We start from the raw sequence: 26,765 nt of genomic DNA, 5'->3' as shown, positions 1-26,765 counted from the left end.
AATACGAGTCTCCGCATATGCCTATATTAGATTGTTTATGTTAAATATATTTTATTTACAGCTGAATAATATTCTATTGTATGTATCTGGCACATTTTCATTATCCATTCATCAGTTGAGGGACATCGAGGTTATTTCCTTTGCTGTATAGAAGCTTTTTAATTTCATGAGGTCCCACTTTCCTATGGGCTGTGCTACCAGAGTCCCGCTCAGAAATTCTCTTCTATGCCTTTAAGTTAAAACCTCCCTGTTTTCCTCTCTATCAGATGTGGGTACCAGGTCAGGTCTTACGTTGAAGTTGGAGTTGAGTTTGTGCAGGGTGACAGATAAAGATCTAGTTTCATCCTCTACATGGAACTGTTTAGTTTGACCAACACCATTTCTTGACGATGCTGTCATTTCTCCAATGTGGTTTTTGCTCTTGTTCTTATTTTTTTTTTTGCCTCTTGGTTGAGAATCAGGAGGCTACAAGAGTGTGGACTTCTACGTAGGTCCTCAGTTCTATTCCTTGATCAGTGCGTCTGCTGCTATGCCAGTACCGTGCTGTTTTTATTACTTGAAATCAGGGATGGTGATACCTCCAGCAGAATTTAGAAGTGTCCTTCCTGTTCTACTTTATAGACTAAGTTGAGGAATGAATATTGGTCTTAGTTCTTGTGGTGGTCTGGTATTATTCTGAGCAGAATCCACCTGGCCCTGGGCTTCTTTTAGTTGGGAGATTTTATAATTACCGAGTTCATCTCAGTTGCTGTGAGTCTGCTTAGATCATTTACGTCACCTTGCTTTAACTTTCGTAGGTTAGGTGCACCTAGAGATCCACCCGATTCTTTCAGATCCATTTTGTTGGAAATTCCCATGAGGTGTCCCTTGGCTTACAGAATTTTTCATTTCCAGCGTTATTTCAGGTTAGGTCTCTCTTCAGCAATTCTATCTCTTCGTTGAATTCTATTTTCGTATCTTAGATGGACGTCCTCATCTAATTTCTCTCTCTGTTTTCATTCTCCTAGAGTATATGCATGTCTTCTTTGAGTTGTTTGAACTTACATAAGTCATTCTTTTGAATTCCTTAAGAGTTCTTACAGGTCATTTTCATTGGGTAACATCAGTATGGTATTTGTAACTTGTGGAGGAGACGGACTGTCTTGGTTTTTCATGCTGTTTCTATGCTGAGACTTACATATGTAGGGTAGTTTCTGGTTGAGCCCACACACACACCGCCCCCCGCCCCGTGGTTCCCCCACTCTCCCCCATACCTCCCCCCGCCACACCTTTCTTCCCCCTGTGATTGTTGTTCAAGTTGATTTTCTACTTTCAGCTGAGGCCTTCCCAAGTGAGCAGAGGACTAAACTGTAGGAGGGTTTAGGTTTCCATGTCCTCTGTGGGGCTGGGGTAGGACATTCCAGAGAGGAAAAGACACTGCAAGGGTTGGCTGTGTTCTTAAAGGCTTTCCAGTGTAGCAGGGGACACCGATTAGCGAACAGACAGGGAGCACAGAGCGTGATCCATCAGTGCTGTGACAAAGGTTCTCTCTGGATGCTCTGGGAAGGGAGCCATGAGTCCCAGGCATGGCCTTCTGGTTCACAGATGGACTGGGGGCTTGGTGTGCACCACTTTGAGGGACACAGAGACTCAGAGAGGGGTTACCCCACAGACTAAAGTATCTGTACCTGGAGCACTGCAATTTTCACATGTTCTTTGAGGAACATGAGCAGGAAAAGTAGCTGTGAGTCCTACATCTTGACTCAAAGACAACAGGAAGTGGTCTGAGACTCTGGGTGGTATCTTGAGCATATATGAGACCTCAAAGCCTCCCTCCACAGTGGCACACTTCTTCCAACAAGATCACACCTACTCCAACACAAGTCACTCACTTTGGGGGTCATTTTCTTTCAAGCTATCACAGATGGCGGCAGGCCTCTTGCTTGATTCTCTTCTGTGGTTTCTGTGAGCAAGCAGGAAACACTTAGTCTTCTGAGGGCCTGGACCTCCAAGGTGACTTTTTCACCAATAGTCTAACAAGTCAGCTTTGAAGACAAATTCTGAGGGCTGCCTGAAAGTCTCCCCATGGACATACTCACAGAATGATGGTCTTAAGAAGGGATTTTATACCACCTGGGGTGTGTGTGTACATTTGTATGTGTGTGTGCGTGTATGCATGTGAGTGCACACATTCATGGAACTTGGGCCAACATTCAAGTGCCTTCCTCAATCTTTTTTTACCTTTTCTGAGACAGGCTCACTCATTAAACTTGGACTTCACTATTTGGCTACCTTGGTTGGCAGGTGAGCTCTGAGAGGCCTCCTGTCTCCATCTACCCTGTAAGGGTGTTCTACACAGGTGCCACTATACACAGGATTATGGTTTTTAACTTGAGTGATGAATATCTGGACTCCGGTCCTCAAGCTTGCAGCTCAAATACTTTACTAAACAAATCATCTCCTCAGACTCCAAAGACACTTGATTTTTTTTTTGAGATAGGATCTTCTTATGTAGCCCAGGTTGACCCCAAATTCATTATAAACCTAGGTTATCCTTAATTTCACCATGCTACTGTCCAAGCCTCCTAAATGCTGAGACTTTATGAATATTTCATCATCTCCTGGGCTCTAGAATGTACATTTTTAAAAATCAAGGCAGAACTGGGGAGGTAGTCAGTGACTCTTGGGTTGATGCCCAATATAGAAAACAAAGAAAAGGAAAGGGTGGGGGAGGGAGGAAGGGATGGGGAGGGAAGGGAGAAAAGAAGGGAAAGGATGGGCTAAAGGAGGGGAGGGAAGGAAAGGAGAGGGGAGAATAAGGGAGGGGAGGGGAGAAAGGAAGAAAAGACAAAGGACTTGGGCAAAAGCCAAGACTTCTTTCTCCCTAGGCCACTCCCACAAATCACATTTGCATAATTCTCTGTTTCTCTAGACCCCTCAAAACTCTGTTGGGGGACATGGGAAGCCTGAAGGCATGACAATCAGAAAGAAGCTCATCTTTGGAGACTTCAAGTGCAGGGCTGGTGATGGACCATAGCAGTCTGGCTCCAAACACCACACCTTAAACATGAGGTCATGGTGTGTCTTCATTGGGAATCCCTGGGGAATACCTTTAGCTAGTTTGTGTAGCTAGGGGCCTGTTTGGTAATTTGGAATTACAAAGGAGGATAAAGCCTCCATCTCTAAAGACAGAACAACCCTTGCAATGTTTTTAAGGTAGTCCTGTGGGCAGAACCCAGGACCTCGCACAAGGTAGACACATGTCCTTCCATTGAGCTCAACCCTATCTCAGTTTCACTGACAGGCCTTTCTCTGATTCTAAACACTCCAGTTTCAAAGTCATGAGGAACCCTCAGTTGGTTTCGGGATGGGAGTTGGCTGGGAAGGGAGGGCTGGAGGCACTTCTGTGGATGAAATCTTATGAAAGATCGTATTTTAAATGAAGAAAGGACACAGTGAGACATTTCCAATGGGAATTCGCCATGCCCTAAGGGATTACCATCCAGATTGGAACCAGTTGGCTTGCAGGCAAGTTCTACACAAACACCACATTTTCATTCCTCCTTACAGCCTTGGAGAAGTGGTTTAAAAAAGATCAACAACACCTCTCGCCCCGTGCCAAGGGGCCTCCCATCTAATGCCTACTCCAGTCCTCACATCAAGAGGGTGCCAGCTCCAGAAACTTCTCCGTATGCCCAGCAAATGTGTAAACAGGGATTAAAGCCCACGTCCATATGACTCTCCAGTGTTTATTCTTCTAGGCTCCAAGAAATGCCACACACACAACCCAATATTTTGATCCCCATTCACCATGCCTATCCCTGCTCCTATTCAGGGATCTGACCTCTCACCGGGTGGGTGCATCATGAAGTGTTTTAGTGAATTAATGAATTATGGTTCCTTCAGAAGAGGTCAGTTGTAGCCCAGAGATTTCGGCAAGTCTGTGTCTAGCAGCCAAACTCAGCATCCATCTCTGTTGGCACCTAACAGTAAAACTGCCGCAGGCTTCTGCGTGCCTTGCTTTTCAGCCTGGTCTGTTCAAAGCCTGTTCTTGACAAACTCACCTCTCTAGCCCTGAACATTTGGGGACACACTATTTGGTTATGTGCAGTGTCCAATAGTGACCTTCTGGGGGAGGGAGCCTGGGGCATGGTGGTGAGAGAGGGGTGACATTTAGTGGCAGGACTTCGCTTTAGGACACTCTGATTCCGACTACACTGTTCTAGCTCTCCGGCTTATTCATGATGTCTACATAGGTTGTCGAAGACTTGCCGCTCATGAGCTAGTGAATAAAGTATTTGAGGAAAACGCTTGTTTTTCCCCAAGTTCCTAGAGTAAGAAATTTGGAGATACCCAAAGGCATAATTGCACTGTTGAGGTAGAGATGTGAGGGTAGTGAATGCTTTCATAGGCTGCTCCTCAGGCTCTACCTGCGTTCATAAACAACAGCCCTCTGCGTGAAGAACACAGCACAGCAACCATCTGCAGGAGCATGCACAACTCTAAGGATGCAGCAACCATCCGCAGGAGAATGCCAAGCACTAAGGATGCAGCAACCACCCACAAAAGAACGCATGACTCTAAGGATGCAGCAACCATCCACAAGAGAATGCCCAACTCTAAGGATGCAGCAACCACCCACAAAAGAACGCACGGCTCTAAGGATGCAGCAACCATCCGCAGGAACACGCCCAACTCTAAGGATGTGAAAAGTGAAAGCCTCTGACATTGCATTTGTCTTCAGCAAAGGAAACCAATCAAGGAGCCCACTTTTTCACTTCACAAGGAATTTGCAAAGTCATCATGAAACAACTCAACTATACCACTGGATTCACACCATAAACTGAACTGTGGCATAAGCAAGGGATGTGAGAGTACATCTGTCAGTCTTCTAGTGATACATTAAAAAAAAAATCCTCCCTGGGTGTTTACCTTTATTGAATGTCTTCTCCATTGACAATGTTGTTATCAAAGAATTTCTGTCAAAAAAGAAAAACATGAAGACTTCATTTTCATGTTTCCCCCCCTCTATTAATTAAGCCTTTTAAAGGCATTGGATTGAAAACAGCATTAAAAACACAGGCAGAATAAAGAAGTATACGTATAAAACATCGGGTTTCCAGTCAATAAAAACATATTTAACTTCCATCTGAAAGAGCAAAGGAAAACAAAATTAAAAGAGGCAACAGATGCCCTCAAAAGCAAGCAGAAAACTAAACAAATTTAGGAATAGTGGACCATGGCCCCATTGGGAAAGTGTTACCCACTGGCTTATTTATTTAGGATTTGTATCTGTCCTTCCCCATAGGCCTGGAGGCAACAGGAAAGCTTTGTAATTCTAGTGCCTTAGTAACTGAACCCTCGCTGGAGGAATTTATCCACTGTAAGACTCATAAAGCTTCCGAATTAGACATTATCAGTTTAAAACGCAAGACAAGCAATGGTTGCACACTCTCGGCCCAGCCATATGACGCCCAAGCTTGAAGATGCAAATCTGGTCTAGTGATCTCACTCAGCTGTGCTTTCCTCGGGCGTAAGTCATACCAACTTCAGCACTGGATAGAATTATTACTCAGGTGGCTAAATGGCTGTGCCTATCAGAGAAATGTATACGTTCATTTAAAAATACTTAAGATTGGGCTGGAGAGATGGCTCAGAGGTTAAGAGCATTGCCTGCTCTTCCGAAGGTCCTGAGTTCAATTCCCAGCAACCACATGGTGGCTCACAACCATCTTTAATGGGGTCTGGTGCCCTCTTCTGGCCTGCAGGCATACACACAGACAGAATATTGTATACATAATAAATAAATAAAAAAAATACTTAAGATTAGAACTTAAGTCTCCATATAATGTTAAATCCTATGTGCAGCCAAAAGTCAGGAAACACGTGGTTAAGCCCCAAATCCCATTCCTCTCTCTTCCCTGCTGAGGCTATTCCAGACAAATAACAGCTACAATGATTGGAGAGCCCCTTCTTTACCCTTTGGTATAATTAACTGACTTAAATGCTGAGTTCCTGCCCAAATTAATTCTGTGTTTTCTCAAATTATATACCTACCACTGGTCTTCCTAGAACATCACTATATATTCAAGCATCCGCAATACCATGTCTGTCCCTGCTGATTTTCTTCTCCTTAATCATATAAAAATTGTTGAGAAGAAACAAGGCCCAACCCCCTTTTAATTTATAAATTCTCTAAGCCAAATGTGAACGCCATTTCAATGTAACCAGGCTTCTGGCAGACAGACTCAGTATGATGACTTTAACAGACATAAGTTATAAGATTACCCTCAAGGCAATGGTACAGAAATACCTCTCTAGGGTTCATTATTATTCAGATTTGAAAATAACCAAGGCACATGTAAAGCTGACCTGTAAATCCAAAACCTTACAACCTCTCCAAATTTTTCAATACATAAAGCTCCTTAAGAGTGAGCCGTGAAACGACTTCTGAATATTCCTCTCACGGATTCTCGTTATCTCCTCCTTACCAGCTCTGAACTCCGGGATGGAAAGCCTGCCTCCTCTCTTTACCCAGGGGGCCGGCACAATGGAACACCTATACAAGGACACTCAGTGAATTGAGGTAAATGTTTATACAAGAGGTAAGTAAGTACATGCACAGCTAATTATAGTACTGAGCCAGGAAATTGCGAATCTTTTCATGGTGTTTATAGACACAATGTTATTAGGCAAGGTACAAGTTTTGTTTAGATTAGTTTTCTTGATACAGGAGCTCACTGTAAAGATAAAGATGACCCCCAATTCATGGCTCTTTCCTACCTCTGGGATTACAGGTGTAAGCAGTCACACCCAGTTCAAATCTAACAGAGGCTTTGCAGATAACCGTTTCTCTGTCTGTGAAGTTGTCTGTAAAATGGGTGTATTAATGCATGCCTCACCCACTCAGAGTGCAGTGCAAATGAGATAAAGTGGCTCAATATATGCAAAGGCTGAAGACATGCATTATCATCTTAGTAGCATGCATTACACGGTAAGTCTAGGAAATGTTAGCTGGCCAGAATAAAGCTGGTAGCTTATAAAACGGCAGTACGTGACCTGGTCAGGCAGCCAAGGGTCTTTCTGCAGAAGAAATGTAAGTAAATTACTCAAACACTTGCTGATTTATTTTTCTCCAAGTCAGATTCATGCTGAAATTAATATTTAAAACTTAAAGTAACCAGCTGACTTCAAACATCTTTAATAAATGAGGCAATTACAAAGAGTAAAAACTTTGTGATTTTAGTCATAATGCGTGACAGCTGAGCTCTACACGTAAACCTCTCTATTTTCAAACTGATATGCCAATTGTGTCCGGCTTAAAACCTAAGAATAAAATGACTTTCGCCCATCTCTGCAGACCCAGCGTTAGTAACAGCATCCCCTTTACACATTTGGATACTGGCCTGGATTCTAAGTTCAGGAACTAATTTTAAACAATTCCTATACATGTTCAAGATTTCCCAGAAGGCTCTGGGCTTCGAGTTTCCTGTAATTTATAGTTTCTTCTGTAAGCAAAGCTTCGGCTGTTGACGTTCCTACAGAAGAAGAGTGTGATTGTTTCAAGTTGTTTCTTTAACCCTGCTGAGGGGATTATAGAAGGGACAGAAAATGGATGAAAGCACCAGGGAACAACTCGGCGATTCTCCGAGTTTGTGCTGAGGTTTATCCTGAGTGTATCGTCACAGGATGACGATTCAGACGCCAGGGTCGCAGAGGAGCTAGAACTGCAGAGGTCTGGTGGGCTTTCTCTCATTAGCCCACACCTCACGGTCATCTTCATGTGCTCACACCATTTCCGACATCACCTGGGCTCGCCTGGGGTGGGGGTGGGGGATGCTGTAAAGGCTTCAGCCACTGGCTAAGTCCTTGCTGACCGGGTTCATTGCTGCCTCCCCACTTTCTCTGAGGATCTCAGATACGTCCCATCATTCTCTGCACATCATTGCGAAGGAGCATTGTAACCCAGTGTAGGGGGAGTGTGCCAAGATCTGGAGTTTCATCTCTTGCTGCTGGGCTTGGCATGTGGTTTTCATGCTCCAGTCACTCGGGGTAACGTCACTCTCACTGCAATCTTTTATTTTAAACCTGCTTAACCAGATTGATCTCCATTTTTCCAAGGACGGTAGTTGTTGAACTGTACCCAATCCTTGCCCCTTACAACAGGCGCAAGGCTCTGGCATCTGATGCAGATGTTCATGTGGTTAGCTGCCTGTAGCCTTAGCATCTACAGGAAGTCAAGAAACACTCACTCTCACCATGGATTACAAAATATCCAACAATTTCATAATCCTCAAATCATCTGATTTAATGTCTAGCCATGCATTTTTTAAGAACACACTCAGCCAGCTGAATTACTAAAACCTAGCCTGCTAGGGCCACCACTGTACGTTGATGGTCAGAATGATAAGGCTGAGTCAACAGGATTAAGTCATCAACTATGGAGGACTAATATCACTTCCCCACTGACGGAGCCGAAGTATGGCTAGGCAGTCTGGAGCACTTCTATTCTCCCTATGTCTGTCCACAAGAAAACCAATCCCTAAAATTCTCTAGAGCTGCCCAAAGGGGCATTTTATAATGATGGAAATATTCACAAACGTGCGGTCACACACGCGGGAGAGGGAGGAGAGAGGGAGTGCTATTGAGCACTTAAAGTGGCTACTATGATTAAGGCAATGGAACTCATTCAATTTATACAATCCATGTGGACCACGTGGACAACAGTGCTGTCATCCACGAAGTTGCCCTAGCATTTAAAATGCTAGAATAGAGGCTGGGAATCTAGCTCAGTTGTACAGCAAGGGCTTTGCTTGTTGAGGACCCTGAGTTTGATCCCCACCTCTGAGGGAAGTGAGTTCTATCAGGCCTGTGCTGGTTACTCTTTGTCAAGGTGACACAAACTAGAGCCAGCTAGGAGGAGGGAATTTCAGCTGAGGAGTTGCTTCCATCTGATAGGCCTATGGCACACCAGTGGGGCATTTTCTTATTGCTAATTGATACAGGAGGGATCTATAGCTATAGCTACACCTAAATATAGATATCAATATTGATAAGGCTGAGTCATTAATATCACTTCCCCATTGACAGAGCAGTCAATATTCATATCTAGATCTAGATATAGATCTAGATAGTGCCTTGCCCAGGTGAGTGGGATTGGGCTATATAACAAAAATAGCTGGACAAGGTGGAGAAAGCAAGCCTGTAAGCAGCATCCTCCTCCATGATTCCGCTTACGTTCCTGCATCCAGATTTCTGCTTGAGTTCCTCAGTGATGGGCTGTAAAGGCTAAGATGAAATAAACCCTTTTCTCCTCAAATTGGTTTTGGTCAGAGCTTTATCATAGCAACAAAAAACAAATGAAAACCAGGAAAAAAGATAAATGTCCCATATGCAAGCTACACTTCCATGCCAGGAAGGCCAAGACAAGGGGCTAAAACATTTGGTTGAGACAACTTTTACAACACGCATCAAACATCCTTATTTTCCCACTGATGAAGCAGCTTCATGAAAACCATCTGGGGGTGCGATCCACCTTGCCGTGCACATCTTCAGCTGGAAAGGTTGGGGTGGGAGGGGAGCTTAAAGTCTGTTGTTAGTGGAGGATGATGGCAGCCGGGGAGGCAGAGAGGATGAGCCCTGGGGCTTGCCAGCCAGTCTAGACACCGGGTGGGAGAAGGGTTCCGTGAGAGACACTGTCTCACAAAGTAAGGTGGAGAAGCGTTGAAGAAAACACTAGATGTTAATCTCTGGCTTCAACTTGTACACATGTACATGTATACCCACGTACACATATATAATCATTAATATAATATAATATGTAATATTGAGTTCCAGTGGAACTCCACTCTTGCTTTACTGACTGCAGGAGCGGAAAACTGGACGGGATCAATTTGAGGTGACATTTGATCTTGATTGTCAACCTGATGGAACTTCGAGTCACAGAGAAGACCTCAGGGCGTGTCTATGAGGTTTTAGGTGTTTGGGTTTCTTATCAGGGGAGGGTTGTCATTTGTTTGTTTTTCAGAGAGGAGTGACTGAGGGTGGTACCATCTCCCCGGCACCTCAGATATAAAGAGGCAGGAGGAAACAGCCATAGGCACGACCCTGCCTTCTCTTCTTGAGGAGCCAGTGTGTCTGTCCCCGCTGTCGCCATCCTATACTGACATCACACCCTGGCTTCCTCTGCTTTCCAGCTGCTCTCCAGGGAGCCTCCAGGCTCCCAATGCCAAACTGAGACTGTGGAGGTACCCGGTTGTGTTGACTAAATGGTTACTGAGTTGATGGTTTTCTTGCTTGTCCATTGTGCTGACAGGCACAGGTGGACTCCCCAAACCATATGTACAAACCAGCCTAATAGATCCGCTTTTAGCACACAGACACACAGACACACAGACAAACAGACACACACACAAACACACACACACACTATTGGTTCCAATTCTCTAGAGAACCTTGTTGAATACAGCTGGCTTTGAGACTAGAAGGCTTTGGATAAGGCCCTAGCAGAAGTCACCCCTGTCTAGGAAAGAGGACAAGTTGGCACATGGGCCTCTCAGCTGGTGCCACCTAACCCTGGCTGCATGTCCATCTGCCTATGAAATACTGAAGGCAAAAGATGCCCCGTTTCTTCATCCTTGTTGTTAGAACCCTAGTTACCCCATTCTCTCCCGGACCCTTAACAGTATCCTAGCCCCCTGCACCCGTCATTCCCCCCCACCACCACTCACTGCTCAGGGTTTCAGGTTGGCTTCAAACTCAGGATCCTCTTGGCTCCGTTTCCCCACTTCTCTCCAGACTATGGTCTTTGTTCATCTGTCCCAGCCATACTGCCCTCCTCCACTGTTCTTAAGGTCATTAAACCTCTTCTCCACCCCACCCCTGAACACTCCACACCCATTCCACCGCCCCACCCCTAGGCCCTTCTTTTTCTCTCTTTTTTTGGCAATTGCACCTTCTCTGAGGCAAAGCCCTCCCTGATCCAGAAACATCTTCCCTGGACACACACTTCTCTCATGAAAGTCCGATGCCATCCCCAAATACGCAACCAAGCATGAATTTTGCCTCGTTAAACACATGATGCCTCTAGGATCATTCTGAACTCAAAACCACTGAGTCACAATGAAAACACAACGACAATATAAAGCTAAACCATCTTACATTTGCTTCCCAGTCTTATTTCACTTTTATTAACAATATCAGGATTTCAAAGCTGCTTCTGGGACATCACCTACCCTAGTTGCTATAACAACATAATGAAGTCTGTACCCATCCACTGAGATTTTACAGGTGGGCAATAATGTACCAAAACAATCAAATTTTATATTATGGAGGGGTCCTCCTCCCAAATCGGTCTGCCAAACATCACTGCACAACAGGTGAAGGAGGGCTTATCAAATCAATGTCTCTATATAATTCTACTAGGCCTCAGCTTTCCCATCTATAAAATAGGCAAAACAATGATCAGAATGATTTTGTGGATTCTGTGAGACACTTGTTAATTACTTGGCTCATTTAAGTACTTCAAACATGATTCGGGGTTTAGCATGTACAATCTTCCGCAACATAAAATACACACACACAACAAATCACAATCGGTGGGTGTTATGTCCTGACTACATGGGCTTTTTTGAATACTAAATAACTTCCCAAGAGCAACAGCAAAATGAAGGTAGCAACAAAAGTTACAGTAGCAATGACTGGAAATATGGCTCAGCCAGCTGACTCTAAATCCAGACTTTTGCTTACATTAGTTGTGTCTATGTCTGCTTTCTCGCCTTGACTGGGCTAATACAGCCAGCCCTGACCCCCATGGCATTTTATTAAACCCTCATTAGCACCCTCCATTCTTAGGTTGCCTTGGTGGTGGTTCCCAAGAAGGGACAATGAACGGCAGCAGGGTGGTAACTGTTGTTCTTCCCTTGAGTATAAAGAAGTCAAAACTTTGATCTTTTATTTCCCACGAGGGATTTATGCAGGCATGAACAGCATCTAGGTGTCAAAGGTCCTTACAACAGACCTGACTGGAAACAGCCTTAATCGTGAATTCATAAAGCTCAACTCACTCAGAAACATCTGCTTGAAGGGTTCCTTCCTTCAGCCATATCTTGAGCGCGGTCTAATCGCTATTGCAGGACACCACCGGCTTTCTTAATAAAAAACCTCGCAAATGAAGTAAACGCAACATTTCACGTTCTCAGGCGTCTCCCACTAAACCCAATCCTGACACGGGGCGCGGGGGCGGGGAAGGGGGGCATCACAGTGCACTCTTTGCAGTACCCACGTCCAGAAGAACACCTTTAAAAGGAATGCTTACTGTGATTTTCCAAGTACATTTGCTATTTGGAGGGTACATTCCAGGAAAACCTTCACTGCCAATAAATCCAGACTCTCCGGTGAGAACGCCGCCACATGTGAAAACAGGTCTGGGGAAATAAAGGAAAGGGTACTTAAACTGAAACACGGGCTAGCAATCGAATGTGGGTTTCAAAAAGGGCTAAGGGCTGATATGAACGAGTTAATGTTGTTTAGCAAAATCTTGCACCAGATAAAAAGTCTGAAAGCTTGCCAGCTCTTAGAATATTGAAATCATAGCCCGAGAACCCATCCAAATTCACCATTGACTTAGATAGAGATATTCCACTCACAGAGCGTATTGTATAAAAATTGAATGATTTAACTGGAGAGAGGGGGAGAGGTCACAGGTGAGGGACACTCTGGGGGAGAGTCGCATGGTTTAAAAGTAGTGGTAAATATAAAGTTTGTAAGCTCCTAGATTCGGAGACAGGCCTTGCTTTCTCCCCTTTTCGGAAAGTTGAGTTTCTCCGGGCGCCCCTCCCCGCGCCCAGGAAAAGGGGAAGGCAGAGGCGGCTGGAGGTGACGCGGGAGTTAGCCATCCTCTGCCCTGGATGTTAGTGAGGACTTAAAAGAGCGACTCCCTGGGTTCGCCTTAGATTGGCCGAGGCTGGGAAGTAAAGAGCAGGGAAGAGGAGGGAGCACATTCGAGCGCGAGTGTGCCCCGCACCCGCACACAGCGGGGAGGCGAGGCAAGGGAGAGGGAGCCGCGCCACGTGGTGGCCCGGGGGGCGCAGCGCCAGCCTTCGGGGGGGAGCAGGGCAGCCCCCGGTGGCGAGGTGCGGGGTCAGGGGTGCGGGAAGGGCCGGGCGGGTTTTACCTCTCTGGGGTCTGCGGCCGGGCCAGCTGCGCGGCGGCCAGCAGCAGGCAGAGTGGGATGCAGGCGCTCGCGCCCCCCATGGCCGGCAGCTCACTGCGGCATCCCGCTCGGCGCCCGCAGCCAGGTACCAAGTGCGCCGCGGCCGGCGGGAGGGCCGCTTTTGAAGGCGTTCGGGGCCGACTCCACGCCTAATTTTCCCCGGGGGACGCGCCCTGGCAGCCACGGGCGGCGGCTGAATGTCCCGTTTGTTCTCCGGCGGGAGGGGCCGCGGCCTGTCCCCCGGGGCGGCCGCGGGGGAAGGGAGCCCAGCCAGCGGTACCCAGGGCCAGCCGTGGTTCTCCGGGGTGGGGGCGGGGGGTTGCCCCCAGCTTGCTTTTAAATATAACTCAGCGGGCCTGCTAGGGAGCCCCCCCCCCCCGCCCCGTCCTTTGTCTTCTTGGAACTGCAGCCCCAAGGGACAAGTAAAGAGATCCTTCCATAGTGGACCTCCAGCTCTCATGCTTGCTTTAAATACACACGCGCTAGAGCCTGTGTTCACGGGACTGTAACAATGACTAGAGAGATAGTTTTGTGGGTAGATTTCCACGTGCGTTTCCAAGTAAGAGATTTGTGAGTGAACTGTCATTAAATGTCAGATCCTCTTATCTCACCACCCACGTTAGCTTCTGAAAATGGTGTTTCTCTGCGGGCATGTTTGTTATTTGAAGTTACCCCAACGGCTGGAAAAGGAAACTTTATTGATGAGTTAAAATATTTACACACTTTGGACGAGGGCAGTTCTAGCCTTGTGCCACCGAGGCTTTACTTAATGACAGAAAAATGTCTTACCTTTACTGTGGCACGTCACCAGAGAGCCATAAAAGACCAAGAGCAGCAGCATTGACTTGACACCCATGGGAGATACAACTTAACTGTGAGGCTTCGCCAGTGTTGCTCCTTTTAAATTACTTTTTTCTTTGTAAGAAAAAAAAAAATAAGGCAATGCTTTTTATGACTCCAGTTCTGAGGCTGAAGGAACAGTTCAGAGGTTAAGAGTGCTTGCCACTCTTTCAGAGGACTCGAGTTCGGTTCCCAGAATCCATGTTAGGCAGCTCAGTTAGACACTTCAGTTCTCTGGGATTTAATACCCTCTTCTGGTTTCTATGGGTGCGAGCACACCACACACACACACACACACACACACACACACACACACTAATATTTTTAAAAGACTTAATTGCTAATAATGAGTTTGTAATGTCAAGAACTTAACACTCTGGCAAGCAAAGACTACAGGCTGAAAGTTGGAAGCCCTCTTCAGAGTTTAGATTGCATCAGTATTTTAAATAATTTTAAAATATCTATTTTACATGTTTGGGTGGTTTGCCTGCATGTATGTCTGAGCACCATGTGTGTGCAGTATTCATGGAGGCTAGAAAAGGAGATCAGATCCCCTGGAACTGGCCAGTTGTGAGCTACCATGTGGGTGCTAGGGATTGAACCCTGGTCCTCTCGAAGGGTTGCTGGGACTCTTAATCGCTGAACCATCTCTCCAGCCCCTTCCTGCCTTATCACTGCTTTTTGTTTGTTTGCTTGTTTTGTTTTTGTTTTAAAGCAAGGGGAAAAAAAAACTTTACCAGGAATTACAACTTTAAAAAAATTCCCTAAATGTACCACACCCTGTATGACATTTTTTTGTAAAAGGAATTACAGAATTTGGCAGCTTACATTATATTCTGAAACTTACACCCTCAACTTAGTAAAAACTCCTTTAAAAGAGCCAAGAGGAAATTAATTTGTTTATTTGATACACAGTCCCAGAATAAGCTATCAGAAAGTCAAGACTTTGTAGATGATGGTTTATTAAAAAGTCACAGTTTGGGGATCTAAAGTGAAACTTCATTTTCTAGTAATGGTTTAGAGTTTTCATGCCTGAAACTATTCTATTTGTAGGATTTTAAAAAATAAAATAAATGTTAACCATGTATAAATTGAAAACTGCTTGAGCACAAATATACAGAATTATTTTCTTTTCTTAATTTATTGGATAATGGCTGTGTTTGTATTCTCACTAAGAAGTAAAAGGTTCTAACACGGATCATTCTGTTGTTGACACTCACAAAAAAGATCTTACCATGTGATTTTGAAAGTTTATTAAGAACCGTGCTATTTGCTCTTAAAAACACATATTTGACCTGGAACTACAGTTCTAACCAAAATTATAAACCTTAAATGTCCTGAAATATTTAATATGTTAAATTAGAGACAGACTCAAAAGACCTCTGAAGGTGTGTGTACACGTCACATGTGTGAGGTCAGTTTCTGGTGTTTTAGGATGCAATTAGGGCAAGCAGGGACAGAAGCAGAGGGAGCTGTTGAGAGATCGCCTGAAGGATGGCAGAGTGAGGAGCCAGGTGTTCTCTTCACACAAGTATGTGATACCCTTTCTGATGTTGCCTGGTAGCACAAAGAATCTAAGTCATGAGAACATGTACAAAATCACCAGTGAACTGACCTCTTGTAAAGTTAGCATACATTGTGTGGAATATTAGCATCTAGTGTTTGCTGCTTCATGTCTGCTTGATTCATCAACCTTGCAAACATCTAAAATGCACCATAAATTCCAACCCCATCACTTACAGGTCAGCATCAGCCCTATAAAAGATGGGCTGTTAGCTGGGAGTGTAACCAAATAGACCTTTCCTCCTCTAAAAAGATTTGATCATGGGGTTTATCATAGCAACAGGATACCTGGTATCTTAGTGTTCTGTGAAGAGACACCATGACCACAGCAACTCTTATAAAGGAAAACGTTTAGTTTGGGTGGCTAACAGTTTCAGAGATTCTGTCCATTATCATCATGGTGGGACACAGCGGTGTGCAGGCAGACACGGTGCTGGAGAGGTGGCTGAGAGTTCTACATCTTGTGCAGGCAACAGGAAGTGTTCTGAGATACCGGGTGTGCCTTGAGCACATATGAGTCCTCAAAGCCCATCCCCACAGTGACACACTTCCTCCAACAAGGCCTTACCTACTCCAGCAAAGTCACACCTCCTAATAGTGCCACTCCCTTTGGTGGGCATTTCTTTCAAACCACCACACTGGCTTCCTCTGGTTATCTTGAAAGGTGCCTCAAAACTGGTCCAGCGAGGGCTTTGGATTAGGCAGAGGAGGAGGCCATGAGAGTTTCTGGACTCTCCCCTCTCATTGTTCCAAGCTGTGCCTGGAGGAGGTCAGGTGGGCTCTGTGCTCCTACAGTACTTCATTGGTCTTCTGACTTTTAAGTGCCATAATGTGAGGAAGAAAACAGGACTGGGAAGCTATCTGTGTGGACATTCTCTTTGTACAGCCTAAGCTAATGATAATACAGCATTCTTGATGTTCCCATAATATTTTTAATTTGCTAGAGCTATGAAAGTGGGGATTCCTTATGTTCTTTCTGGGAAAATATAATAGTGTAGAACTTTGAAACTACTGCTACAGTGCTCAAAATATCTTTCTTGGATTCAGCTTTTTCTCTCCCCATTTAGCTCTCGCTGTTGTCATTGTTACTATTACTCTGATACTGGGGACTGAACGTAAAACCTGATGCCCACTAGTCAAGTGTTCTACACTGAGTAGCATAACCAGGCCCTGAATTCATCTTGAGAAATAACAATATCAACATGTAAGATCTCTGTTACCCGTGACACTAGAAACTCTATGTTCTTTCAATTTTACAATTAAAAGTTCACTTTTATATTTATGGTTGTGAGCCTAGCCTTTAACGGCTGAGCCATCTCTCCAGCCCAAAAGTTCACTTTTAAAATGTGGTTACCAGCCAGGAGTAGTGGCATGTGCCTTTGATTTCAGCAATCTAGAGGCAGAGGGGCAAGCAGAGATTTGTCAGTTCAAGGCTAGTTTGGTCTACATAAAGAAATCTAGGCCAGCCACAGCTATATAGAGAAAGACTCTATGTATTTGTGACTACACAGTAGGAAGAAAAGTAAAATTTAAAGGCCAACAGCCCAGCTCCCAGTCCCTACTCAGGTTTCCAAAAGAGAAATGGTTCCAAGAAGCAGGCACTGAAAGATTTCTATAATAACTTCTGAGGGTCATTTTCTTTGTTTCTTCTTTAACTCTAATTCTCTTGTCCTAATTGACTTTAATTTCTTAGCTCTAATTTTCTGTACTAATTCTAACATTTTTATTTCTTCTGTATTCTTATTCCTCTAAATTTATAGCTTCTGCATTCTTATTCCCCCACTATTACAAAATCCCAAGCGTATATACATCCATTCATTAGCTGCTTGTCAGCAATCAAAGAGGTTACAAGGTCCTATCTCAGGAACACAGACATTCGTTGAAGAAATAGAACAAAAATTATCAGCCAACCACAGCTGCAGCTGTGAGGAGGTTCCAGCCATCTCTTAAAGGCGCTGCCACAGGTGACAAAGGGAGAAAACTAAACCATTGAGAGCCCTAAGGAAAATGCAAAGAGTACATTATTATTTTATATTTCTTAAGTGTTATTAATAATATCCAGACATGGTTAGAAAATTAACAGCCTTCTTTTATTGTCTGAATCTCAGGATCTAAACAAAAGCAGCTTACTGAATCTAAAATCTTTGCTCAAAAACTAGCCGAAAGTGTTAATTGCTTTTTTTGAGTCAGAGGAGGGAGGTGGTGATTAAGGAAACTTGGGCAATATCAGTGCTATTGATCTCTTGAAGGACTGTGATAGAACAAAGACAGACACCTCAATATCGCCCTAGTTCACCATAAATCCTCTGAAGGGCTTAGATCCTACAGGGTCAAATACCTGCAACTTCATAAGTAAAATCTGTGGAGGTTCCGTCTGTGATCTGTTCCGAAGGACCCATGTCTGGCCAAGTTGCTCTGTTAGTGAGGCTAATGATAGAGTTTCCAACCGCAAGGTGGAGAACGTAGTCATCTTCCTGACCACCCACAGATATGTGTGCCCATAAGAGTGAGATGTAACCATGAGATTACATATAGAGAATGCATGGTAGAGGGGCGATGCCATTGCTCTTATGGCACAAGCGAAATTACAGATGGAAGCAGCAGTTTTCAGAGGGGTGGCTCTGCTGGACTTGCTGGGCAGGGCCCCTCCACCTGAGAACAATTTCTCTGGTGGGCTGACATCTGAATTATCAAATGCTGTAAGCTGCACTTGCGTCACAGTCAACGATTGCTCGTGACAAATGCTCCCGACAGTAAGCTTTCCTTTACCCTCCCAATACTTCTCCCAAAAATCCAGTGTCACAGAGGGACTGAATCAGTAATGGCTTCTTAGTCACAAACATGGCCAAGCGAGTAGTGCACAGTACCACTTACAGAAGCAAGGAAAAAGACTTAAGGCTTATTACCCTAGAATCATGGCTAGAATTTTACCTGGCAAGTGGCCCTCTGAGAGATCCACTGGCATCACTGCCACTAAAACTGACCACTAAGTGCAGTCACTTGAAGTTACTGCTGTCACCACTGCAGCAAGCCTGTTGAATGCTTTTCTGCTCTGGGAAATTCCTCCTACCCTCTACAGAATGAAAGCTCAGCACAGGATCCAAGGACTCATCTAAGTGCCTAGATGGGTACCATCTATGTCACCTGCCTGCCTCTCAGCTCCATGGGAGGTAGAAACTCATCATGTGGGAAATGAAGGGCATGCCCCGCCATTGATATCCTACCCTTTTCAAAAGCCAATGGAAAGGCAAGAGACCAATTATCATCCACACTAAAGATGGATTAGGTTAATCCATGCTAGGATTAACGCCTGCATAGCTCAATGAACCCATTGCCTTTATGGAGAAAAAGTCCCTGAAGAGGTGTTTTCTTGGGTATTTTCAACATAATGTGTTTGAAATAGAAGCAGCTACAACCACCTGCACAGGTGAGGCTGGGTCAGTCAAAGGCAGCCAGGGGAAGCTGGACTCAAAGGAGCGAGCTGCAGCTGGCTGATTTCCAATGGAGGTCCTCCATGATGGATCGCTGCTGTCGACATCATCGCTATCAGCATCATGGCAGTAATGATCTCTGCCTTCTGCTGAGCATCATGTACTGTATAACAGGAGCCATGCGCATCCTGCACAGCAACATTTCACTTGCTTTGCTTTTCCTTTTTTTTTTTTAATGTTTATTCATTTATTTTCCTTTTCTCCCCTTTGTTGAAAACAGTTTTTCTCATACAATATATCCTGGTTATAGTTTCCTGTCCCTCTACTCCTCCCAGTTCTTTCCCCACCTTCTCTCCCCTCTGGATCCACTCCCTTTGTGTCTCTCATTAGAAAAGAACAGGCTTCTAAGAAATAACAACCGAACATATCAAAATACAAGACAATAAGATTAACTTGCTTCTATTTTCAAGTCTGTGGGGTAAGAGTGCCTGCTGTTGTTTTACAGGCGGAGATTCTGAGGTCCAAAGCACTAAGCCGTTAATTTGCGTAAATGAAAAGCTGGGATTGGAACCCGGACTGACTGAAAAATTAAGCTTTTAATCAGTACTGTAAGCTAACTCATCATGACCTCTATCAGGATGCAAAATGCTCATGGCACACAGAGGCAGTGGGTGTAAATGGACTTGCAGATGCTGTTTGCCTCCCAGAATCTCTTCTGCAAGAAGCCACCCCTCCTTGTGCTTTGTGGTTCTGGGAACACTAAACCCATTCACTATTTCTCGGGCACCCAGGTAGGGAATGTGACCAAGGGCTGAATGAGAGTACTCACTCAAGGTTTTAATTATCTATTTTTGTCTCCTCTTTAATCCCCTGGAAGTAGCATGTAAGCAAACATTTCCAAGACCAAACCTGAGGTCAGTGTTGCAGAACAACAGACCACATAAGGCTTCCTTATGGAGCTAGAGTTCCAAGAATTACAAAGACTCCTGAAAATTCAATAGTTCTACCATGTAGTACTGAGAAGTCATGAATGGAAGATATAAGGATAATCAAAATACTACTCAAATTATGCTAGCTGGTTATGGTTGCTCATGCCTGCAATCCCAGCATTCAGGAGGCAGAGGCAGTTGGATCACAGTTCAAGGCAAGCTTGGACTCCATCAAACCAAAGCCTAGAGATTTAGCTCAGTGATATTATGGTTGCATATGCAAGGCGCTGGGTTTGCAAATAACAACAACACCAATAATAAAAGAAACCAATTATATAGACCATGAGTGGCAATAAGAAGTATGAAGTATAGAAAACAATTAGGACCACCGAATCATACCAAAATACCTCTGAACTGTCTCATTGTATTGACTTGTAGAGGCAGATTTTTGGCTGTAAGAGGGATTAGCATCAGCTGCCTGTAACACAAATCTTACTGTACAGGTATACTTACCACGTGGGAATAGCCTCGTCCTGTAATGTACTTACCACATGGGAATAGCCCCATCCTGTAAACGCACAGTCAGTGAGTACATTTTGTAGCTGACTAGCCTGACTGTCTCACTGGGCTCAGTATTACTCATAGCAAGCTAGTATTTGTCTGCAAGAAAGACAATGCCATAGGTCCACCCAAGGTAAGGTTAAGGACAGCAAAGATGAGCCACCAAGCTGGCTGGTGAGAAGAAGCCATGAGTCTAGAACAAGACATACTCAGAGTAGCAGGAGCCATTATCCCAGATTCCCTCTCTCTCAGATGTTCCTCCTCACTCACTGGTTCTAGAAGGTCGGGGCAGACCACACCAAGGAATGAAATCAAATTGGATTTTCAGCTTTTGTGGGGAGGGGCAATGTCTTAAGTAACAATATCCTTCAGTGTAAAGGAAATAACCTCTGTCTTAGGGTTTCTATTGCTGTGAAGAGACACCATGACCACAGCAACTCTTATATATAAAGGAGATCATTTAATTGAGGTGATAGCTATTAGTTTCAGAGGTTTAGTTCATTATCCTCATGGCAGGGAGCATGGTTGGGAGTATGACTTCGTGCTGGTAGACACGGTGCTTTAGCTGAGAGTTCTACATCTTGATTGGCAGGCAACAGGAAGTGGTCTGTTTCACTGGGTGTGACTTGAACATATATGAGACCTTAAAGCCCGCCTCCACAGTGACACACTTCCTCTAATAAGACCACACCTACTCCAATAACCACCACACCTCCTAACAGTGCCACTCCCTTCAGGGGCCATTTTCTTTCAGACCAGCACATCTGCTCATTATGTAAAATCTGGAAATTAAAAAGAAAGAAAGGGAGAGAGAGAGAGAGAGAGAGAGAGAGAGAGAGAGAGAGAGAACACTAGTGCCACACTGGCCCATTTACTCCATCCTCTCTAACCCGCTATTTGGAGAACCTCTTTGTCATCAAGGGCACAGTAGACAATTAGAGAATCTGGCCAATTCACATGGGAAAACATTGCATTCATTGCTTACTGAACAGCTGGAGTGAAAGAGCCATTGGAGCCTGGATTGTTATTCCATTGAAAGATTGTTTTAGTGCTATCATTTATGAAAAAGTAGGATCACATGAAAGGTATTTTCCAAATAAATGTTCTATGGAGACAAAGGGACGGGAGGTGAGAGACTGAGTAACTAAGGGCTGCTTTCTAACTTAGAACTTGAGAGAAAAGCCCTACAGACTTTACAAGCACGTGTACTTACATATATTCACCTATAAAATTACGCTTATGAATAGAGTCACAAATCCACAATATCCATAAAACCGGCTTAAAGCCTAAGTCAATTCCTCTGCTCTGAGAATTCTGAAAATATTTTACAGTCTTGTGAAAGCTGGTGAAATAATCCCAACAAAAAAACTTCATTTTTCCTGTGAAAAAAGAACTCTGGATACACATTTTTGCTAAGATAATTGCAGAAGATACACATGAGGAGAGCATCATTCTCAACACGGGAACACATTATGCCATGTCAACACACTCGAACATTAGCATAAGCTTATCATGAGCATTAAATCGTTGTTTGATTTTAACCCCAGTGCTAGCCTTGCATGTTTGACTGAACTTAATCAGAACATACTTCGTGCTTGACTCTTTTTTTTCCCCTCTCAGGGATATTAGGATTGATGCTTCTGAGCTGGGGAATGTTGGCCAGACACTGGCAACAGCAATCTCCTGACCTCCTGCTCTCGGCTAACCGCACCAATGGGAAGAGCCCTCAGCAGACACACCACCTCTGTGCCTGGAGCTGGCGTTGGCTCTGTTTCCGTGGTTGGCAGTGTTTCCATGACAGTGTCTAGACACTTTGTTATTGTTGCTATTACTGCTGGCTCATTTTCCTTTTATTTTTGTGGCATATTTAGGTCTTATTTGTAAGTATTGAATATTTTGTGAAAAATATTAGGCATATAAATGCATATTTTGTGTATTATGTCCTGAACATTTCATTCATGCCTATGTAGATAGAGATGGAGGGATGAATGTGTCTGTGTGCATGTTTGTCTCCTGGACAGTGCTAGAAACACACACTTTGGGTTGGCTCCTTTTCTAGATTTCAAATCAAGGCTGCTCATCTACCTGCAGGTTTTCTATTCAAATTGTTTTTTTTTTTTAACATTTACTAACACTTGATTAGATTTTAGTCCAGGCTAATCCAAATCTTCTTTCTTCATTCCTTCTCTCCTTCCCTCCATCCCCCAATCCCTCTCTCTCTCCCTCCTTTCCTCCTTCCCTCCCTCCTCCCTCTCTCCCTTCCTTCTTTTTTTTCTGTTATTAGGAGCCTGCTCTATGCAGGCCCTGGAGATCCAGCATGTGCAGCAGAGTCTGGTTCCCACACTCCTTGTTGAGAACGCCTCTAAGCCTGTTTTTTTAGGACCTGAGGAGATGGCGCAGTCAGTAACACACTGGCCTCTCAAGCATGAGGACCTGAGTTTAAACCCCAGCACCCATGTAAAGAGCCAGACATAACAGCACACACAGGAAGGGCCCTGAACTCGATGGCTCACCAGTCCAGCCTAACTGACACACTCCAGGCCAATGAGAAACCCAGTCTCAAAGGACATTTCTGAGGAAGAGACCCAAGTTCTCCTTTGGCCTCTACAAACGCTTCCATCATTGCTGCCTCCTACTTTTAAAAGAGGGATTTAATGTTTGAAGAGTCTCATTCATTTTGTAATGTGTGGGTTTGGTCCTCTGAGTAGAAAACACCAAGACAGAATTAGACCTGCAAGATAATGCCTCTAAGAGAGCCTTGATGTGGGAGTCCCTTCCGTGTGCTGTGAATATCATTAATGAATGAAGAAACTGCTTTGGCCTATAGCAAGGCAGAACTTTGCTAGGCAGGAAAAATGAAACTGAATGCTGGGAGAAAGAAGGCAGAGTCAGTGAGAAGCCATGTAGCCAGCCCCACTGGAGACAGAAGCCCTAACTCTACCTGGTAAGCCACAGCCTTGTGGCGACACACAGATTAATGGAGATGGGTTAGTTTATGATATGAGTTAGTCAGAAATACGCTTAAGCTATTGGCCAAACAGTATTGCAACTAATATGGTTTCTGTGTGATTATTTCGGGGCTAAGCAGCCGAGAATAAACAAGTGGCCTCCTACTGCAGAGCCTGAGACTATGAGAAATCTGACCTCAGCCTGGAGTCAGAGGAATGGAGGGGAGCAGAGCTCCAGACTCTGCTGCAGCCTAAGTAATAGTTTGGCCCCAGCAGTCAAGAACTTTAGCAAGAAGATGGCCCAGGACAGGGAGGCTGTGAAGGGTACTGCTGATCACAGATAGAAAGCAGCCTAGATGAGGGTGAGTTTAGCATTGGCATGCCTGAAGTTGCAGATCCTGGTGTGTGGTGGGCAGGGCTGCCAGCCAATGACAGCCCTTACAGCAGATGTTTTTTTTCTTGGAATGAGAACTATGGGATTCACTGGCTGGATGCTAGGGTTTCATCCTATCAGGCAACTTTGCTTTCCATGCCTTGGGATAGGTGGGGGTGGAGGAAACTCCAAGCCTTGGGCTAGTCCTTAAAAATAGCAAGAACATGATCGTATTACTTCTTCAATGGGATAATAAAACCACAACTCCTGGTTATATCTTAAGGCTAGAATAAAGATTACCTGAAGAAAGACTAAAATTAGACTATGTCAACTTATGTTCAACTCCAGGCTGCGTGTCTGATAAACTGAAACTTAACAGAGAAATGATACAAACACCCATAAGGGAAGCTAAAGTGAATTGGCTTTCACAACTTAAAGACGAATCTTGGTTTCATGTCGGAGACCAGCTTGGACAAAAATACCACTTACCAGGGTAGGGGCATGGGGATTAGAAAAATAGCAAAGAGAACAAAGATGCAAGATAAAATAATAAAACAGAAAACATAGTATAGTACTGGAATACTGAAATTCCTGCGTTTAATTTTCCATATACTTTATATCCCAATACAACATGGGGAAGAAGACAAAAGACTGCTTTAACATGATACAAAGGACAACTAAAACAGTTATTTGTTTCAATACTTTGAGCCATCAAGCCATTAATCCATGAGAAAAACATTCCACTGTTTAGGCAGTAAACCTATCCTAAACCAAGTATCCTCAAGGCAGCCACTTCCAAGGTCAAACCCCCTATTTCAAAAGAAGGAGCAAAAGCATTATTGAATATACTGACCATTGGTCAGGGTGGAGTGGATCTACCTGTATGGGCCATCTTAATGTCAAAAAGACCAAGTAACCACACCCTAGGTCAGGGTGTAGCCACACTTGCTGTCAACAACTTTGAAAAGTTAAAACTCTCTGGCCTTCAGGCTCACACATTTGGGCCTCCACAGTTCCAATGATGTCACTGGAACCTAGCCAGTCACCTTTGTTCCTTCCCTGTTGGTTCAATTTCAAGTGACTTCTCCACCAGTTCACAAGATGCTTGCAGCAGTAGCAGACTTCAAGTCTACTGGATAAGAAGTAGTTATTGGGGGACCGCCCCCCAAACTAGCAGCATGTGGTATCATAGAGCCTGGAAATCCTCTTCCCCCAGACTGTGAGAAAGCAATGATGAGTCCCGTGGAATGCCGAACTTACCCGAGTATGCAAGAGGATATCACTGGTGGAACCGGGTATTTGGCCAAAGTTTGGAACCTAACATAGAAAATACTCAGTAGCTCTTCAGGTTGTACTGGGTGACGTGACTGTCTGGTGTGCAAGAATTTAATTCCAGATGGAATTAAAGGCTGGAAAATTTGCAGAAACTGGTAGGTGGTGACTTTCTTTTACAGATGGCCAGTCATGGTGGCTTTGAGCAAGTCAATTAGAAGAGAGTTACAGATGTAAACAAAAGACAGATTAAGAAACGAGAGAACAGAGCAACCCTTGAAATCAACAATGTCATTGACTAAGCAACAGAGTTTTTCACGCAGAACATTGTGATATCCATTGACTTTGCGGGTGGCTTCTGTCAGGCCTCAAACTCAAACTGAAGAATTGTGGTGTCCTTTTGTGGAAGGCCTTAGAAACAATAAAATTAATAAGATATTAAACGCTTCCAATGAACTGATCTTTAGGTTGTTTTCTCCCATATCTTACTTTCCTTATATATAATCTTTACATTAAGAAGGTGCTTGTAAGAAAATACTACATGCCTATAGTGACTTTTCCTTCTCTGATGGTTATGGCTTTAAAAATATTTCCTTGTATGTTCTCATTTTCCAGATTTGTTTTGTTTATTTATTCCAACAGCCTGGAAAGAACTAATTATTTTGGGAGTACATATTGGGTTTTTTAACCAATTTTACCCTCCCCATTTATATATTTATGAATCTCAAATGCATCTTGCTTTTTATTTCTAAAAAATTTATAATTTTTATTTTGGCCACTTTTTCACCAAGTGGTACAGATTGCTTTAAAAATACTTAAACGTGCCGGCAGTGGTGGCGCACGCCTTTAATTCCAACGCTCGGGAGGCAGAGGTAGGCGGATCTCTGTGAGTTCGAGGCCAGCTTAGTCTACAGAGTGACTTCCAGGATGGGCTCCAGAGCTATAGAGAAACCCTGTCTCAAAAAACAAAAAACAAAAAGAAAAAAGAAGCTTAAGCATATAATATGAATACCATCTGAAAAATTGTGATTTTTCTGTGTAATCATAAAATTGTTGCAGAAATAGAACTAACTTCTAAACTGAGTATGTGATGTAAGAACTGGGGCTCTCAGGTGCTAGTAGTTTGAACATTCATTCAAACGTTGTTTGAACACTAGACCAGTTTGCTTGTTTCTCAGAGCCAGCATCTTGCTTGCCCAAGGCCTCCCTTGTCCAAGAACGTTCGGTGGTGCTAGTCTTGTCTGAGAGTTCTAGGTTGGCATTAGGGAAAACAGCTGTGTAGACTAGAGTCGTCAGACCAGAAAGACTGCAGCTTTTCTGACTATGGACCTTTATTAGGAAGTCCTCATTCTATAGTCTATGCATTATACACATGGGGCATTTCGTATTTTTGATATCAGTTATAAGATGCAGGCTTTTACTGTGTTAAATGCCTTTATATCGAATGTGGGATTGATTTTTAATTTCTTCATCTATTTTTATTAATACCTCAAATATAATGCTAAATAAAATCAGTGCTTAATATAAAGCAATAATTTTCCTTTTCCTGAACCACATCCTGTTTTTTTTTATTTTATTTTATTTTATTTTTTTTAATTGAGAAAAGGAAAAAAAAACAAGTTTCCACCTCCTCCCAGCCTCCCATTTCCCTCCCCC

General features: G+C 43.9%; 1 protein-coding gene across 1 annotated transcript in view; it reads right to left on the bottom strand.

Moving 5' to 3' along the window:
• The window catches only part of Pcolce2 (procollagen C-endopeptidase enhancer 2), a 49,450-nt gene extending 35,973 nt beyond the window's left edge, over nucleotides 1–13,477 (bottom strand). Inside the window, exons 1-2 of the mRNA XM_005366664.2 lie at nucleotides 13,154–13,477; nucleotides 12,296–12,404 (exon numbers count right to left, since the gene is read on the bottom strand). Of these exons, the coding sequence (XP_005366721.1) occupies nucleotides 12,296–12,404; nucleotides 13,154–13,233 (189 nt within the window). The 5' untranslated portion in view covers nucleotides 13,234–13,477. The remainder of the gene's footprint in view (nucleotides 1–12,295; nucleotides 12,405–13,153) is intronic.
• Nucleotides 13,478–26,765: the final 13,288 nt, after the last annotated feature.

This window comes from Microtus ochrogaster, unplaced genomic scaffold (genome assembly GCF_000317375.1).
Source record: "Microtus ochrogaster isolate Prairie Vole_2 unplaced genomic scaffold, MicOch1.0 UNK12, whole genome shotgun sequence".
NCBI classification, from domain to species: domain Eukaryota; kingdom Metazoa; phylum Chordata; class Mammalia; order Rodentia; family Cricetidae; genus Microtus; species Microtus ochrogaster.
This window is presented reverse-complemented; position numbering and strand designations above follow the sequence as displayed.